Consider the following 15,571-nt stretch of genomic DNA (forward strand, 5'->3'; position numbering starts at 1 on the left):
TTGCCAAAGAAGCCAGGATGTGTATGTAATTGGAAACCACCTAGGGATCACCTTGCATGATTATAGTGTGATTCATGAAACATTTCCCTTCCCTTCCCTTTCTCCAGTCCTAGAAAAAGGAGGAGGAGAGATTCAAGGAATGAATGGAAAACTTGCAAATTTACCATTAATAAATTTTTACATGTTCTGTTAACACAACAGAGCTAAAAATAATTTTAAGGCTTTGGGCCAGATTTATTATGCAATCTACGTACGTAGATTACTTAAACCGGAAACCCGGCATTTTAAAAAGTCAAGCCAGAATTTGTAATGTGTAATGGAAAGATCTGAAATAAACTTTATAAAGCTCTCTAAGCTGGGAATTTGTAATGAAACCATTATTCACTGAAAATCTCTATGTGTATAGTTGTGTATCTGCCAAAATAAAACTGTTAAGTCTTAAAAAATAACTTGTCACTTAACTGTAAACTAATACTGTACTTTAAAAAATAAAAGCTACTAAACCTAAAACATTTATGAATATAATTTATTTCTCATTTTTAACGTCTTGTACCTTTAGTAATGTCTTCATTGGTTTGAAGCTAAAACATTATGTACTACTGTTTAAGAAATACTGGAGCTGTGTGTGGTAGTACACACCTATAATCCCAACACTCAAGAGGCTGAAGCAGGAGGATCAATCACTATGAGTTCAAGGCCAGCTTGGCTATATAGTGTGTTCAAGGCCAGCCTGTACTACATAGGAATACCCTGTCTCAAAAAACTAAAAAAAATTAGAGTGTAAATATAAGTTGCACTGCAAGCATTTCAAAAGAAACAACCACTTGTGTAAGAGTACCAGAGTTAGATTTCATTTAACTGTCATTTGGATGAATTTCTTAAAATATTTAAGAGGCAAAATATAACCCAGCAATATATCTGATTCTGCAAATGTTGTTTTTGTATATTGTGGGATATTGAAGAATTAGGTTATAGCCAGGTGTGGTGGTCCATGCCTGCAATCCCAGCACTTGGGAGGCTGAAGCAGGAGGATTGTTGTGAGTTTGAGGCCAGCCTGGCTACAAAGTGAGCTCAAGGCCAGCCTGAACTGCATGGTGAGACAGTCTCAAAAAGACAAAAAAAAAAAAAAGAAGAAGAATTAGGTTGTAAAGCTGGACAGATCATATCAGTTTCTGTATAATTATTTAAATGTTTTTCCATGCAACTTGTGCTTCATAATTATCTTAATATCAAAAGATTTCAATGACCAGTCTTTTTTTTTTTAACTGTACTAGATATTATACAGAATGCTATCAATAGAGATGCCCTACTTTCTGGGTCTTAGATTTAGAACAGTGTATGTAATGTACCTGCTCTTTTGGGCTGAATATTCATTTATTTTATTTTTAAAGGTTTAATGAAGAGGCTAGAGGAAGAGATAAAATTTAATTCATATATAGTGACTGAAAAACTCCCTAAGGAATTAGAGAACAAGAAAAAGGAACTGCATTTTTTACAAAAAGTGGTTTCAGAGCCAGCGATGGGCCATGCTGATCTGCTTGAACTTGAATCTAAAGTAAGTGACAATCATTTGCTAACGCTCCCAATTTCATCTCAGCCTCAGTCCTGTGAGATTATGGAAGCCACTTTCTCCGCTGTCTGCTAGTGACTCTAAAGTTAAGCCCTGCTAAGAGCTGACACCTCTTACGAGGAATTGTCCCTTGTGAGGAACTATAGAATGTTACGCTGTTACTTAATCCTCATTGTATTATAAAAGCATGATATTGTAACTAAATAACTTGAATATATAAATTAATACATATAAGTTATGTATTAAACTTGTATGTGCTAATAATGATCTAGAATTCTTTGATAGCCACCATTTATCATAATCATTAAAGCTTTCTGAAATGTATTAAAACTTAGTAAATCCAACAAAAATAGATAGTCCATCAACAAATACAAATAAAACAAAACATGGCTTTCAGTATATCCTTTCAGAGATTAAGAGTTTTAAAGTGTTTAAAAGATTAAGAGTTTTCATGTTGGGCTGGAAATGATTCATGATATAATCATTTAGATGGTAAAATGTTATATTTTTAATATCATTAATTTTTATTTCTGAGCATAATATAGTAATTTTGTGCATAAAGCTAACACTTTTATTAGCCTTTCATATGAGGTTTGAGCTTACTAAATTTTGTTGTACTGCTCAATGAAAATCTGTTATATTACAACTTTTTTTCTTGTTTTGTGTGGTTTTTAGAAACAGGGTCTCACTATATAGTGCAGGCTGGCCTTGAATTCACTGTGGAGCCTAGGCTGGCCTTGAACTCACAGCGATCATCTTGCCTCAGCCTCCCAAGTACAGGGGTTACAGACATGTATCACTATGCCTGACAACTTTTTGGTTCCCTAGAGATTAAATACTAATTAGGTGTATTTTTATTTATTTATTTTTTTGGTCTTTTGAGACAGGGTCTCACTATGTAGTTCAGGCAGGCCTTGAGCTCACTCTGTAGCCCAGACTGTCTTGAACTCACAGTGATCCTCCTGCCTCAGCCTCCTGAGTGCTGGGATTACAGGCGTGTGCCACCATGCCCAGTTTAGATGTATTTTTAAAAAATTAATAATTATTATGAAAATTAATTGAAAGGTTTGACTTGCTAATTCTTAATGTGCTTACTAATCATTGTAATTAAATACATAATTCTGACCTTTGTAGTCTTTTAATTTACTTTGAAAAATTACAAGTCTAAGTCAGATTTGTCTGAAATTTAATGCCATAGAATTAACAGGAAGACTTTTTTTTTGGTACCGAGAATCAAACTCACGATCTCACGCTTGCCAGGCAGGTGCTGTGCTGCTGAGCTATATCCCTGGCCCAACAAGAAAACCCTTAATCTTTTAAAGAACATATATACTGAAAGCCATGTTTTGTTTTATTTGTATTTGTTGATGGACTGTCTACTTTTGTTGGATTTACTAAGTTTTAGTACATTTCAGAAAGGTTTATTTTATTTTATTTTATTTTCAGAAAGGTTTAATGACTATGATAAATGACAGCTATCAAAGAATCCAGATGAGGTTTTAGATGTCATTGTGTCAGCACTCAGCTAGTTCATGAATTCTTTGTACTCAGTCCCTGGGGAATGTTTGTCCAGACTGGCTTTATCATTTACAGTGACTTGGAAGTCAACACTTCAGTGAGGGCTAACTTCAGATTTTTAGATAGCATCTTTTTAGTAATATACAGATATTTTATCTAAAGTGCTTTAGGGTAGTTTAGACGTGGATGATTAAATTCACATAAGTAATGATTGTATAAATATATATTATGAAATGTAAAATTATTTCTTAAAAAAATAATAACGTCTACTCATGAATGGACTTGTTCCTCCCATCCAGTCACTAGAGGTAGGAAATGTCGATTCACAGCTGGGTTTAGCCAGATGTCCTTAGTTTGCACAGTCATAGTTTTTACATTTTTACTTTGATACTCTCTTAGATAAATGAAGTAAACACACAGATCAATCAACTGATTGAAAAGAAAATGATGAGAAATGAACCAATTGAAGGCAAACTCTCACTGTACAGGCAACAGGTACGGTCAGTCTTTGGACCCATATATGTAAAACTGTAATTCGCTTGGTAATGAAGTCATCAAAACCACCAGCTGTGTTATCTGTAGTTTTCCAATGAGAAGGAAGTAAAGAATAAATGTTCTGTCATTGCTAATCTCCAGATTATTGCAAAGAATTGGTAGGAAAACCACAAGGGACATCAGCTCAAGTTTGAATTGCAGTACACAAGATAATGTTTAATTTCCTTAGTGTCTGCCAACTATGGTGATAGGATTGTTTGTATTTATATCCGAGAACATGGAATTCTTTTATTATTCATTTTTTAAAATGGAAGTTTACATTGGGTAGTATAAATCAAAATACTTAAGACTCTGGTGAGTTAAAAACAGTATACTTTTTCAGATTTAAAGTAGTTTACAAAGCGGAGTGTGGTGGCACATGCCTGCAATCCTAGTACTGGGGAGGCTGAGGCAGGAGGATCGTTGTGAGTTCAAGGCCAGCCTGGGTTATAAAGTAAGCTCAAAGCCAGCCTGAGCTGCATAGCAAGACCCTGTCTCAAAAAGACAAAAAAAAAAGTTAATTTGTAAAGGTTTCTTTATGTCTTCTGAATGATTATTTTCTATAAAAACTGTTGATTTGTTCACTATAGTTTTTCCATTGATTTTTTTAAAAAATTAGGCATATAATATGCAAATTCCAACTTTATTTTCAGATGAATACACTTGTGATTGTTTTCTTTTGTCTAATAGTGCTAATTAATACCTTCAACACCTAAGTTATAGTGGAGGTATTAGGCATATTATCTTATTCCTGTCCTTAGAAGGAAGAAATTCATGTTTTCTATTAAGTAAGACCCTATATTGGACTGAGCTTTATATATACTGTATATATATTTTTTTCCCCAGTGCTACTTATCAGATCCAAGGGCCTGCACAAAATAGGCAAGTAGTGCTGATATCATTCCTCCTTTTTTTTTTTTCCCTGAGACAGGGTCTTGCTCTGTAATTCAAGCTCGTTTTGAAGTGATGACAGTCCGGCCTCAGCCTCCTGAGTGCTGGGATTACAGGTGTGCACCACCACTCCTGGCTACCTTCTTTATTTTTTAAGATGGAATATTTGCCTGTCTTTTCATTTTTTTTTCTTTTCATTTTTTTAAAAAACAGGAAGGACAGTGGAATGTTTTAAAGGGCTCACATTATGGATGACCCTTCTGTGAAATTTGTTTTAGTACATATTTGTACTATTTCACTTAATAAGACCATTTGGCTGTTTTTCTTGACTAGTATGGTCATGATTCATTCAAGGAAATCCTCCAAAAGTTGCTAGCTAATGCAGAATGCTACCTTCATGGCTAAGAGCAGGCATTTGGATTGTGTAAAGATCCGCGTAGTTCTCGTGAGTCAGTTGTTTAATTTTGAACCTGCATTTTATTTATTAGAATGCACCAAATATAAGAGATGTTTTAACCTTTCATTTTAAAAGCATGGATGTTGAATTTGGTAAGATGACCTGTGTTGTAGTTCCAAAATTAAAGCATTCTTGTGTTCTTCCAATGAAAGGAAACCCATCATGCAGAAAAATAGACTTGCTATTAGCTTCTGTTTCCTTAGATAGAATGTATAGCATTGGAGTGTTGAGAAGACTAATATTTTTGTTTCTCTGTTGAAATGTCATGTATTTTCAGGACTTTTGTCTTTCAAATGTTTTTTAGGTTGATATTTAATAAATACTATATGTTCATGCTAAATGTGTAATGGATGATTGTGGCCAGTAGGACAGGGGCATTGGTCAGGAAAAACCAAGCTGATACTGAAAACTCAGCCTGGCTAAATTTTAAAAAACAGTCAATTACAGCTGGGCGTGGTGGCGCACGCCTGTAATCCCAGCACTGGGGAGGCTGAGCAGGAGGATCATTACACGTTCGAGGCCGCCCTGGGCTACAAAGTGAGCTCAAGGGCAGCCTGAACTGCATAGCGAGACTCTGTCTCAAAAAGACAAAAAAAAAGGGGGGGGGGGAATTTCACAAGATAATAAAAGGTTGATTGCATGTCTTATTGTATGTTCATATGAAATGCTCAATTAGGCATCCATCATTTCTCGTAAAAAAGAAGGCAAAGCAGAGGAACTTCAGGAGACTAAGGAGAAGTTAGCCAATCTAGAGAGAGAAGTGTCAGTAAAGAGAAATCAAATCCGTGAATTTGATGGCGCTGAAGTTTTAAAAGGAGATGAGGTAAGTTGAGGCGTCTCATGGGGAAAGGAAGGGATATGTTAGGTTTCATTTGAAACCATTAATATTTTTTCTTTCTTAGTCTGAATGTTAATGAGAATTTAATCTTATTTCATTAAACTTACTTGTTTCTGGGCATAGTGGAACACACTTGTAATTCCAGCTATTCTGGAAGCTGAGACAGGAGGGTTACAAGTTGGACGCTAACCTGGGCAACTTAGCTAGGCCCTGTCTAAAAATAAAAAATTTTAAAAAGGGTCAGGGATGTAGGTTTAGTGCAAGAACACTTATCTAGCATGTGGAAGGCACTGATTCATTCCTCAATACTGTAAAAACAAACAAAAATCCCCTCAAAACTGGAGTCTTTTTGCATTAATGAAATATTCTTTTTTTTTGTTGTTTGGTTTTTGTTTTTTTTTTGTCTTTTTGAGACAGGGTCTCGCTAATTAGTTCAGGCTGAACCTGAGCTCACTTTGTAGCTCAGGCTGGCCTCAAACTCACAACGATCCTCCTGCCTCAGCCTCCCGAGTGCTGGGATTACAGGCGTGCACCACCACGCCCGGCTAATGAAATATTCTTGATATAAAAATGGAAGAGATTTAGTGATTTTATGAGATAGACTTCTAAACTTTTACTTTTTAATTAAGTGAATATTATATTGGGTTTATTTATTATAAATATTAATAACATTGAAACAAAACTAGTAGAAATTAAATTTATCTTTGTTGGTAAATATTTCCATAAAGGTCTAAAAAAATATCTTTACTAAGTTGTTTGTCAGAAATGTGTATTTGGCCAGTAGGACTGGTACAATTAAAATGCCCTTATTATAGATGGTTACAAGTTTTAAAAAATATAGTTATATCTTGTATTGTTTTGTACTTTAAATTTTGAACGGTACTTTAACAGCTGTTGTTGCATTTATCTTCTGTCAAATTCATAAGATTACTGTAGCAGGACAAGTGATTTGTTTTTTTGAGTTTTTTTTGTCTTTTTGAGACTGGGTCTCTCACTGTGCAGTTCAGGCTGGCCTTGAGTTCACCTTGTAGCCGAGGCTGGCCTCAAACTCACAATCATCCTCCTACCTCAGCCTCCTGAGTGCTGGGATTACAGGCGTAATTTGTTTATTCCTAAGCTCAAGCACCAAAAATATAATTCCTCTTCCTCTTTTCATAAAGTAACCTCAAGAAAGACTTAATGAATAAAGCCAAATACTTTGTTTCAGCCTAGTACTTTTTTTTTTTTTTTTAGCAAATCAAGTGATAGGTCATATATGAGTTCCTGAATATTGCCTGTATGCTACCAACACTTGCAGGCTTTTAATTTTTTTTGTATTAACTACAGATCTCAGCAAAAGCTACTTTGAAAAACTGCTCATGTCCAAACCTCATTTTTGGCTTTGAAAAGTTACTGAATTCAAACTGTTAAACGTTGGCGGCGACGCTTCACTGTGCCAAACACAAAGGAACTGTTCTAATGGTGCCGTTTCTCTCCGTGTGCTTCTGGCTGTCGCCTCCCAGGGTACCTTGTGTCTGGGAGAAGTCATCGATTTAGGAAGGCAGCTCTGGATTGAAAATTTCCTTTTTTTTAAACATCTACTTTAAGATTGCCCTAAGATGTGGGAGTATTTTAAATGCTACTCAAAGCTAAAGCATTGAGGTCCCCCTGGGAGGGGTGGGTTAATTATGCAGCAGTTTTGCTTTATGAGAGACCGTGCTATTTCTAAGCATTTTAATCTTTTTTTTAAGAAAATACTGGGCCAGGGATGTAGCCAGTGGCGTGGCGCCTGCCTGGCAAGTGCAAGGTCGTGAGTTCAGTTCCCGGTACCGGAGAAAAACCAAAAAAAAAAAAAAAAAAAAAGAAAAAAGAAAATGCTGCTCAATTAACAAGAAATTGATCGCTATGACCACATTTGGCACAGATAGTGCTTCCAGTTCCGTGCTGATGTTCTGTCTGTACAAATGTGAGGGAAAAGAACCAAGTGCCAGGTTATTAGCCTTTAATTTTGAGAAATCGTGGGGAGTAGAAATGTACAAAAGAATACTTTTTAATGGGAAAAAGATAACTTTAGAAAGGGCATGGTCAACTAAATTTTTGAGTAATTTCTGATTTAGAAACTAGAACAAGTAAGTTATTTGGCAGTTACCTAAAAGAACAGAAGGTATTGGGGAACATGATGCATAATTTTATAAAGAACAAATCTTGGTAGACCAGTTTTATTTTCAACTTCGATAGAGTGATAGGCCATATGGACAAAAGGGAAGAAGTTTGTTATACTTAACATTATATAAGATCGGCTGAACTTCATTGAAGTTTCTGGTTTGGTATCACATGGTAATCACCAAGAAGTCCTGGCCTCTGCACTTACCTGTTAAGACGCTTGCCGGGAGGGTATTGCGAAACGGTGGCGTGGGTGTTTGGAAAGAATGCTCTGCTGGGAATCACATGCAGAGTGAGAAGGTGGGGCGAACATTTATTGAGGCCTTTTTATACAAAGCTCTGTGCTAAGTGCTTTTACAAACATATGCTTTTTTGCTGCTTACAAATATGCTATTATCTTTCCTGTTACACCACTGAGTGAGGCTCAGGGAAATTATAGAATCACACAGTTAATAAGTGGCCAAACCTGGGAGCCAGGTTTCTCCATTTTTTTTTTGTTTGTTTGTTTGGTTGGTTTTTTGAGACAGGGTATCACTGTGTAATTTAGGCTGGCCTTAAACTCACTGTAGCTTAGGCTAGCCTTGAACTCGTGGTGATCCTCCTGCCTCAGCCTTCTGCGTAGTGGGATAACAGGCATGTGGCACCACACCTGCCTTCTCCCATATTTCTGTTGACCTTGAACAAATTTCTTTTCTGAAATTTTTCTATGAAATGTGAGGGATTGCTATTCACTGTTGGATTTGGTATCACAAGGTACTCATATGGAAAATGCATCGGATAATGGCCATCAAAGCTTCTGACAAACTCAAAGGCTTAGTCAGTGCATAACATCAGGCGTCTGAAGCAGTCACTCATGGGTGTGGGGTACTGCTTGCACAAGACGCCTGTAGTGGGGCAGTTAGGGGCTCAGGCTCTAGAACTCAGTTGTTTTGAGTATACACCCTGCTTTGCTGCTTTGCAGTTAGGTGACGTGGGCGAGTTTCTTAATCTCTTTGTGCTTATCTATAAAATGTGGGTGCTACTAGCAAAGAATTATTGTGGGGATTCCTTAAATTAGTGCTTGTAAGGTTCTTAGAACAGCCCTGGGAACATAGTAAACTCAACATATTGGCTCCTAAAATTTGTATATTGTCAGTCACTTGAGTAAAACTCAAAAGCTAGAAATACAGTTTACGGACAGTTTCAAAATCAAAATCAGCATTTCTCAGACTGAGAGAAATTCAGTAGAAATAAGTATGAAATAACTTCTGTTCAGGAATAAATAAATTACACAGATTCAAGGTGAAAGGAAGATGCCCTGACAAGAGTCACCTAAGCGGCCACTCGCTGAGCTGTTCACTGCGTGCTCAGTCCTCAGCAGCATTTTAAAAATATCTTGCACAACAGTGTGAGTGTATCTAATGCCACAGAATGGTACGTTTAAGGGGCTGGGGATTTAGCTCAGCGGCACAGCGCCTGCCTGGCAAGTGCAAGGTCTTGAGTTCGATAACCGGTACCGGAAAAAAAAAAAAAAAAACAACAAACGAGAATGGTACGTTTAAAAATGGTTAAAACAGTAAATTTATTTTTTATATCATACAGTCCATCCTAATTTATCTACTCAAAAAGCATATGAACTAAATATTATCTCCGTTTTATAACTGAGGAAACAGAGACATTTAATTCGCTTGCCTGATGTCATACAGTTAATGCGCTGCCAATCACAGAGCTGGACACAATCTGAATGCTCCTGCAGCTGTGTTCCTGAGGGAATGTGGGGGCACCCTGACATCTCTAAGGCACTATTAGAGCGAGTAAATTGTAGGAGTCAGGACTGCGTTGTGGATGTCACTACTTGGAAATGTTTGCTTATTACAACTGTATGATAGCCATTGGCTCAGATATAAACCTTCTTGCCTTGATTATCCATATAAAGTTGTTTTTTGTTGTTTTTTTGTTTTTGTTTTTGCTTTTGTTACTGGGAATGGAACTCAGGACCTTGCACTTGCTAGGCAGGCGTTTGTGCTGCTGAGCCATATCCCTGGCCCCATATAAAGTTGTTTAATCAATCTTAAAATATTTAGAGATATCACTCTGTTAATAAGGATAAATGTGGTGTGTCCTAAATTGATATAGTGGTTTATATTTTTTTCTTGGAGCTGAGGATGGAACCCAGGGCAAGCGCTGTGCCCCTGAGCTGCAGTCAGCCCAGGCCGTGTTTTTGTTAGATGCAGTCAGCACTTTTTAATGTCTGGTAGCAAACTGTACATTTTGGCGCTTCCTATGCCATTGAAGTTAAGGTTGCAGATGTTACACTTGTCTCTCCTGAATTTTACCTCTTCTGATCGCAGATGGCAAGTGCCATAGGTATCCTTCATTGGACTTTTTCATTAGTGTCGCCTTGATTTTCTTTATTAATAAAAGGTGAGGTATCTAAAAACACTCTTCTCATTATATTTTATCATTTTAACATTTAATTTTCATCGTAATTCTATGCTTGAGGCAATACAAAGGAATAAGCACAGGAATGTGTTTTATCTCTTATTCTGCTAACAATCTGACATAGGATTTCTTTTTCTTTTTGTCTTTCTGAGACAGGGTCTCACTACGCAGTTCAGGCTGGCCTTTGAGCTCACTTTATAGTCCAGGCTGGCCTCAAACTCAGGAATTTTTTTAAGAATTAAAATTATCTTTTTGGGCTGGGGATATAGCTCAGCTTCACAGGTGTGTGCCTGGCAAGCACAAGGTCCTGAGTTTGATTCCCAGTACCAAAAATAAAATAAAATAAAATAAAATAACCTTCTTAATGGAATGTATTTTTTAGCCAATCTAATCTATATTGATTTTTTCACACCAGTGTTTGGGAAGTGGTAAAGGTTATGTTTAGAAATTATACTCAGCATTATAAAAAAATTAGTAATTATGAGTATTTGGCTTTGTTATATCTTGAGAGGGTTTTGTGGTTTTTTGTTTTTTGGTTTTTTTTTGTCTTTTGAGACAGGGTCTCGCTATGCAGTTCAGGCTGGCCTTGAGCTCACTTTGTAGCCCAGGCTGGTCTTGAACTCAGAACGATCCTCCTGCCTCAGCCTCTCAAGTGCTGGGATTACAGACGTGCGCCACCATGCCCAGCTTTGTATTTTTTGAGACAGGGTCTCACTATGCAGCTCAGGCAGGCCTTGACCTCACTAGCCCAGGCTGGCCTTGAACTTGGGGCAATCCTGCCACACCCTTTTATTTTGAGGGTTTTTATATTGGACTTCTAAATATATACTAGTTAAAATCTCATTGACTTGATAGTCTCAAAAATTTTTGACTACTATTATCTCTGAGAGAAGTCACCAGAAACATAGCCCTTGATCCTAACTGGTTTTTTCTCATCAATAATTTAGATTATTAATAGTAATAAACATTTACTATACAATTACAATGTGTCAGACACTATATTAGGCTTATTGTATGCATTATCACATTTATTTCATTGTATAACTGAGATGTCCTGTTTTTACAGTTAAGAGGTTGAGCCACACAGAGTTTAAACTAACTTGCCGAAGATCACATTGCTGGCATTCAGCAGTAGCAGGATTCAGATCAAGGCAGTCTAGCTCCAGAGCCCCCAATAATTTGCACAGGACAGAAAGAAGGAATAGCCTCAGCCAGATGATGGAATTACAATTCCAAGTCATCTTTGCTTAAACAAAGTGCCATTAATTGGCTTATAAGTAAATATAGTAGAATTCAAGTTTTATCTACCAGCTCAACATGCACACATTAGTAATGTAACAAGTAAAATAAACTAAGTTTAAAGATGTGATATCTTACCAGGTGTGGTCGTGCATGCCTGTAAACCTAGCACTCTAGAAACTGAGGCAGGAGGAGGATCGTCATGAGTTTGAGGTCAGCCTGAGCTACATTAATGAGTTCAAGACCATCCTGAACTGCAAAGCGAGACCCTATCTCAAAAAACAAAACAAAGGACCCAGGGTATAGCTCAGTGGCACAGCGCCTGCCTGGCAAATGTGAGGCCCTGAGCTTGATTTGTGGTACCAAAGAAAAAAAAAAAAAAAAAAAAATCAACAAGAACAACAAGAGTGATACTCTATTTATGGTCCAAGTGTGCCTGGAGTATTATTTCACATTTTTGGCTTCATGTCGTAAGAGAAAGAGAGTCGTTCCAGAGTCCCAGATGAGGATGACTAACGTGGATGCAGAGTCTAAGAACTTCCTGGGAAGAAGGAGAAGGTGGTGTGCAGAAACGAGCACAGCAGGCCTGGGACTGCTATCCCTGGAAAGCTGTGCTAGCAGAGACGCCCTTGGCTGGCATCTCGGAGCTTGGATTTTGGAGTGATTCCCACCATTTCCTGATAAGAATGGTTTGCTGTGCCTAAAGTGTGTGAAGAGTCTGGTCTGTGTTGAGTCCCTGCTTTCCTTTTGGGAGTCTGACATTTTGGTCTGGGGTAGGCAGAAGGTCCCTACACGATCCGCCCCGGTCAAAACTCTGAACCTTGGATCTCTCGTGGCTGCCCTTGTGGCAGCGTTCACATGTGCTGTTACAGCTCGTCACCGGATGAGAGCGTACTGCTGTGGTTAGTAGGCACAGTTGTGACTCGTGGTCAATAAAAGGGTGCTGCAAGACAGCAGAGGAAGCTGGGCGTGTTGGTGCACATCTGTAATCCCGGCTCTTTGGAGGCTGAAGCAGAAGGGTCACCGTGAGTTCGAGGCCAGCCTGGACTACATAAGCTTGTTCAAACCCAGTCTGGACTACATACTGAGACCCTGTCATCAAACAAACAACAACAGCAAGAAAACCAACTAAAAGATAATAGTGGATCTTAGTTGAAGTAGCATCTCTTCCAGGAAGTACACACTCATGCTGTTTTCCTGTCCCATTCCTTCGATCTGGTCCTCTGGAAGACTCTTCTAGCACTTTCTCTTGCCTGACCTAATACACAGTACTCTCAAGGTCACTAGGTCAGTTTTTCTAGTGATGGAGGTAACAGTAATCTCTGATGGTGGGGTTATAGCTTATGTCCTATCATTTACTGAGTACAGATGCTTGGAGCTAATGTGTGTTAACTAATGTAGGTGTATTTTTTTAATCAGAAAAGTGATAATATAAAAATTTTGGGGTTTCTTTGTAGGCTTCCATTGATAATAAAAATTAATTATATGTAACTCTTCATCCTAACCACAGATATATTTCTTTCTTTCTTTTTCTTTCTTTCTTTCTTTCTTTCTTTCTTTCTTTCTTTCTTTCTTTCTTTCTTTCTCTTTCTGTCTCTGTTTCTCTTTCTCTCTCTGTCTGTCTCTCTCTCTCTCTCTTTCTTTCTTTTTTTGAGACAGGGTCTCTCTGTGTAGTTCATGCTGGCCTTGAACTCACTATGTAGCCCAGGCTGGCATTGAATTCACAGTGTTCCATCTCTTGGGAATATATTTCATGGCATATATAGTTACTTTTATTTATTTATTTATTTATTTATTCATTTATTTATTTATTTATTTAGTCTTTTTGAGGCAGGATCTCACCATGCAGTTCAGCTGGTCTTGAACTCACTTTGTAGCTCAGGCTGGTCTTGAACTGGCAATGATCCCTCCTGCCTCAGCCTCCCAAGTGCTGGGATTGCAGGCGTGCGCCACCACACCCAGCTATCGTTGCTTTTAAATACCTGACCACAAACATAAATTTATCATTTAGTCTGAGAGCCTCCAGTCACTTGTGCTGTGATTTTTGCCATCTCATAGGCAATAATTTAAGATGAAGACTTTATCTCAGTGGAAGAACAAATGGAGCCTGTGTCTCTGCTAGTAGTACTATATAGCAGCTGATACTTGGCCTTGGTCACCTTGATATGTCTGAGTCTATTTTAATAATTTCAAAAAGTTGATGGGGGTGGTGGCACACACCTGTAATTCCAGTATTCGGGAGGGTGAGGCAGGAGGATTGCCACAAGTTTGAGGCCAGCTCGGGCTACGTAATGAGTTCAAGGCCAGTCAGAACTATATAGCTAGACCCTGTCTCAAAAAACAAAAATGTTTTTTTGAGAAAGTGAAAAAAAAAAAATCAGCCCCAATGATGTAGTGATTAGTGATGCAGTGCTAGTACCTTCCCAGAAGTTTCACTCAAATGAGTGTTTCTTATAGCAGCAGATGGACTTCTGCTTAAGGTTCCACTGGCACCTCATGTGCTGAGAGGTCACCCTGGCGCTTGCTGTACGGGCACCTAGTCCATTGTGTTTCCCCCTCTCGCCCTTACAAGAAGCCCAGCTGTTTTGCAGTTCTAGCTAATTGAAAAATGTGCTTGGTCAAACAGTATTTATAAGCAGCGTTAGAAAGGGCCGTCCAATTCATTCTACACCTACTGACGGAAATCCTAGAGCTGCATTGGAAAGATTATGAAATCGTCTTTAAATACTTCAAAGAGAAGCACAATGAAGATAAGGGAATCCTGGCAAGATTTGCTGCAGCTGTCAGGTCCCGAAAAATGAGGAATCAGATTTTGACACTTGTAATTGAATCATCCACCCCTCATCCAGCCCAGGCAAACCTGTGATATTTTTAGAACTTTTTTCATATCACATTGTGCTCTTCAGAGTTCAAAACAGGGCCTGAGAGCCCTAAAATTTCCCAGGAGGTAGAACCAAACAGAATCAAATAAATTTGGCTCGATTCACTGTAATAGAAACAGACTTTACACTTGAAATTTAGGTAATGCCACAGTTTTAACCCCCAGATTTAAAACTTTTCATAGATTTTTTTTTTTTTTTTCCTGGAACCTTAACTGCTTAGTAGGCAGCAGTTGAAACAGCCATCAGAGATAATAACAACTGTGTGGTGCTGACTCGAGTTATAACAGAAACACAGAGACCTTGGAGGGTCTGAGTAACTGCTTTCCAGATGGATGGTCCTAGGCCAGCAGTCTCATTTAAGACAGATTTCTTGTTGCAGATTCTCAGAAGGAGGGACAGCGAAGTAGACACCACCATCTGTAGATAATTACCTTGTGCATGCTAGGAGTGCTGAGAGGTTCTAATTGAAAGGTAAAACGTAACACTAACAGGTGGAACAAGGATAGATCAGTATTTGTATGTTTCTTTATCCAGCAGGAGTTACGGGTGTTTAGAAAAACTGGCCTTAGCAGGAGGCAGTGTTACCCTGAAACATTTTCTCTTGCCTTCCAGCAGACAGCAGCTCTGAGCCCAGATGATCTGTTGGAACAAGACGTGAAAAGATGGCCTTTTAGTTTTTTTGCAAGTCTGAATTTGTACAGAATTCAAGACCCTGAATGGGCAGAAAATTAGGTTCTGGCCATATTCATGCTACTCTTAGATGGTGGATGTAACTTCCTAACTCCCCAACTACCTCAGACCTATTACTATAGTTTTTATACATATAAATCTTGATGAAATAACTGATAATATAAGAAGTACTTATTATATGGTTGTCTTGTTAAGTTCTCCCAGCTAAATGCTTTGAAAATAATTTTCATGGTAGATATTTTACTTTATTACTAGTGTGTGTATATGGGTGTGTGTGTGTGTGTGTGTGTGTGTGTGTGTGTGTGTGTTTGAGACAGGGTCTTGCTATGCAGTTCAGGCTGGCCTTGAGCTCACTTTGTACCCCAGACTGGTCTTGAACTTCCAACGAT

General features: G+C 38.1%; 1 protein-coding gene across 2 annotated transcripts in view; it reads left to right on the forward strand.

The window, feature by feature from the left end:
• Ift81 (intraflagellar transport 81) overlaps nt 1-15,571 on the forward strand; it is a 67,740-nt gene that overhangs the window by 16,862 nt on the left and 35,307 nt on the right. Inside the window, exons 9-11 of one of the 2 annotated variants that reach the window (XM_005403140.2) lie at nt 1,392-1,555; nt 3,488-3,583; nt 5,647-5,793. In XM_005403140.2, the coding sequence (XP_005403197.1) occupies nt 1,392-1,555; nt 3,488-3,583; nt 5,647-5,793 (407 nt within the window). The remainder of the gene's footprint in view (nt 1-1,391; nt 1,556-3,487; nt 3,584-5,646; nt 5,794-15,571) is intronic. The other variant, XM_013503735.1, reaches the window with a different exon arrangement.

This window comes from Chinchilla lanigera, unplaced genomic scaffold (genome assembly GCF_000276665.1).
Source record: "Chinchilla lanigera isolate Chin_1 unplaced genomic scaffold, ChiLan1.0 scaffold00081, whole genome shotgun sequence".
NCBI lineage: Eukaryota > Metazoa > Chordata > Mammalia > Rodentia > Chinchillidae > Chinchilla > Chinchilla lanigera.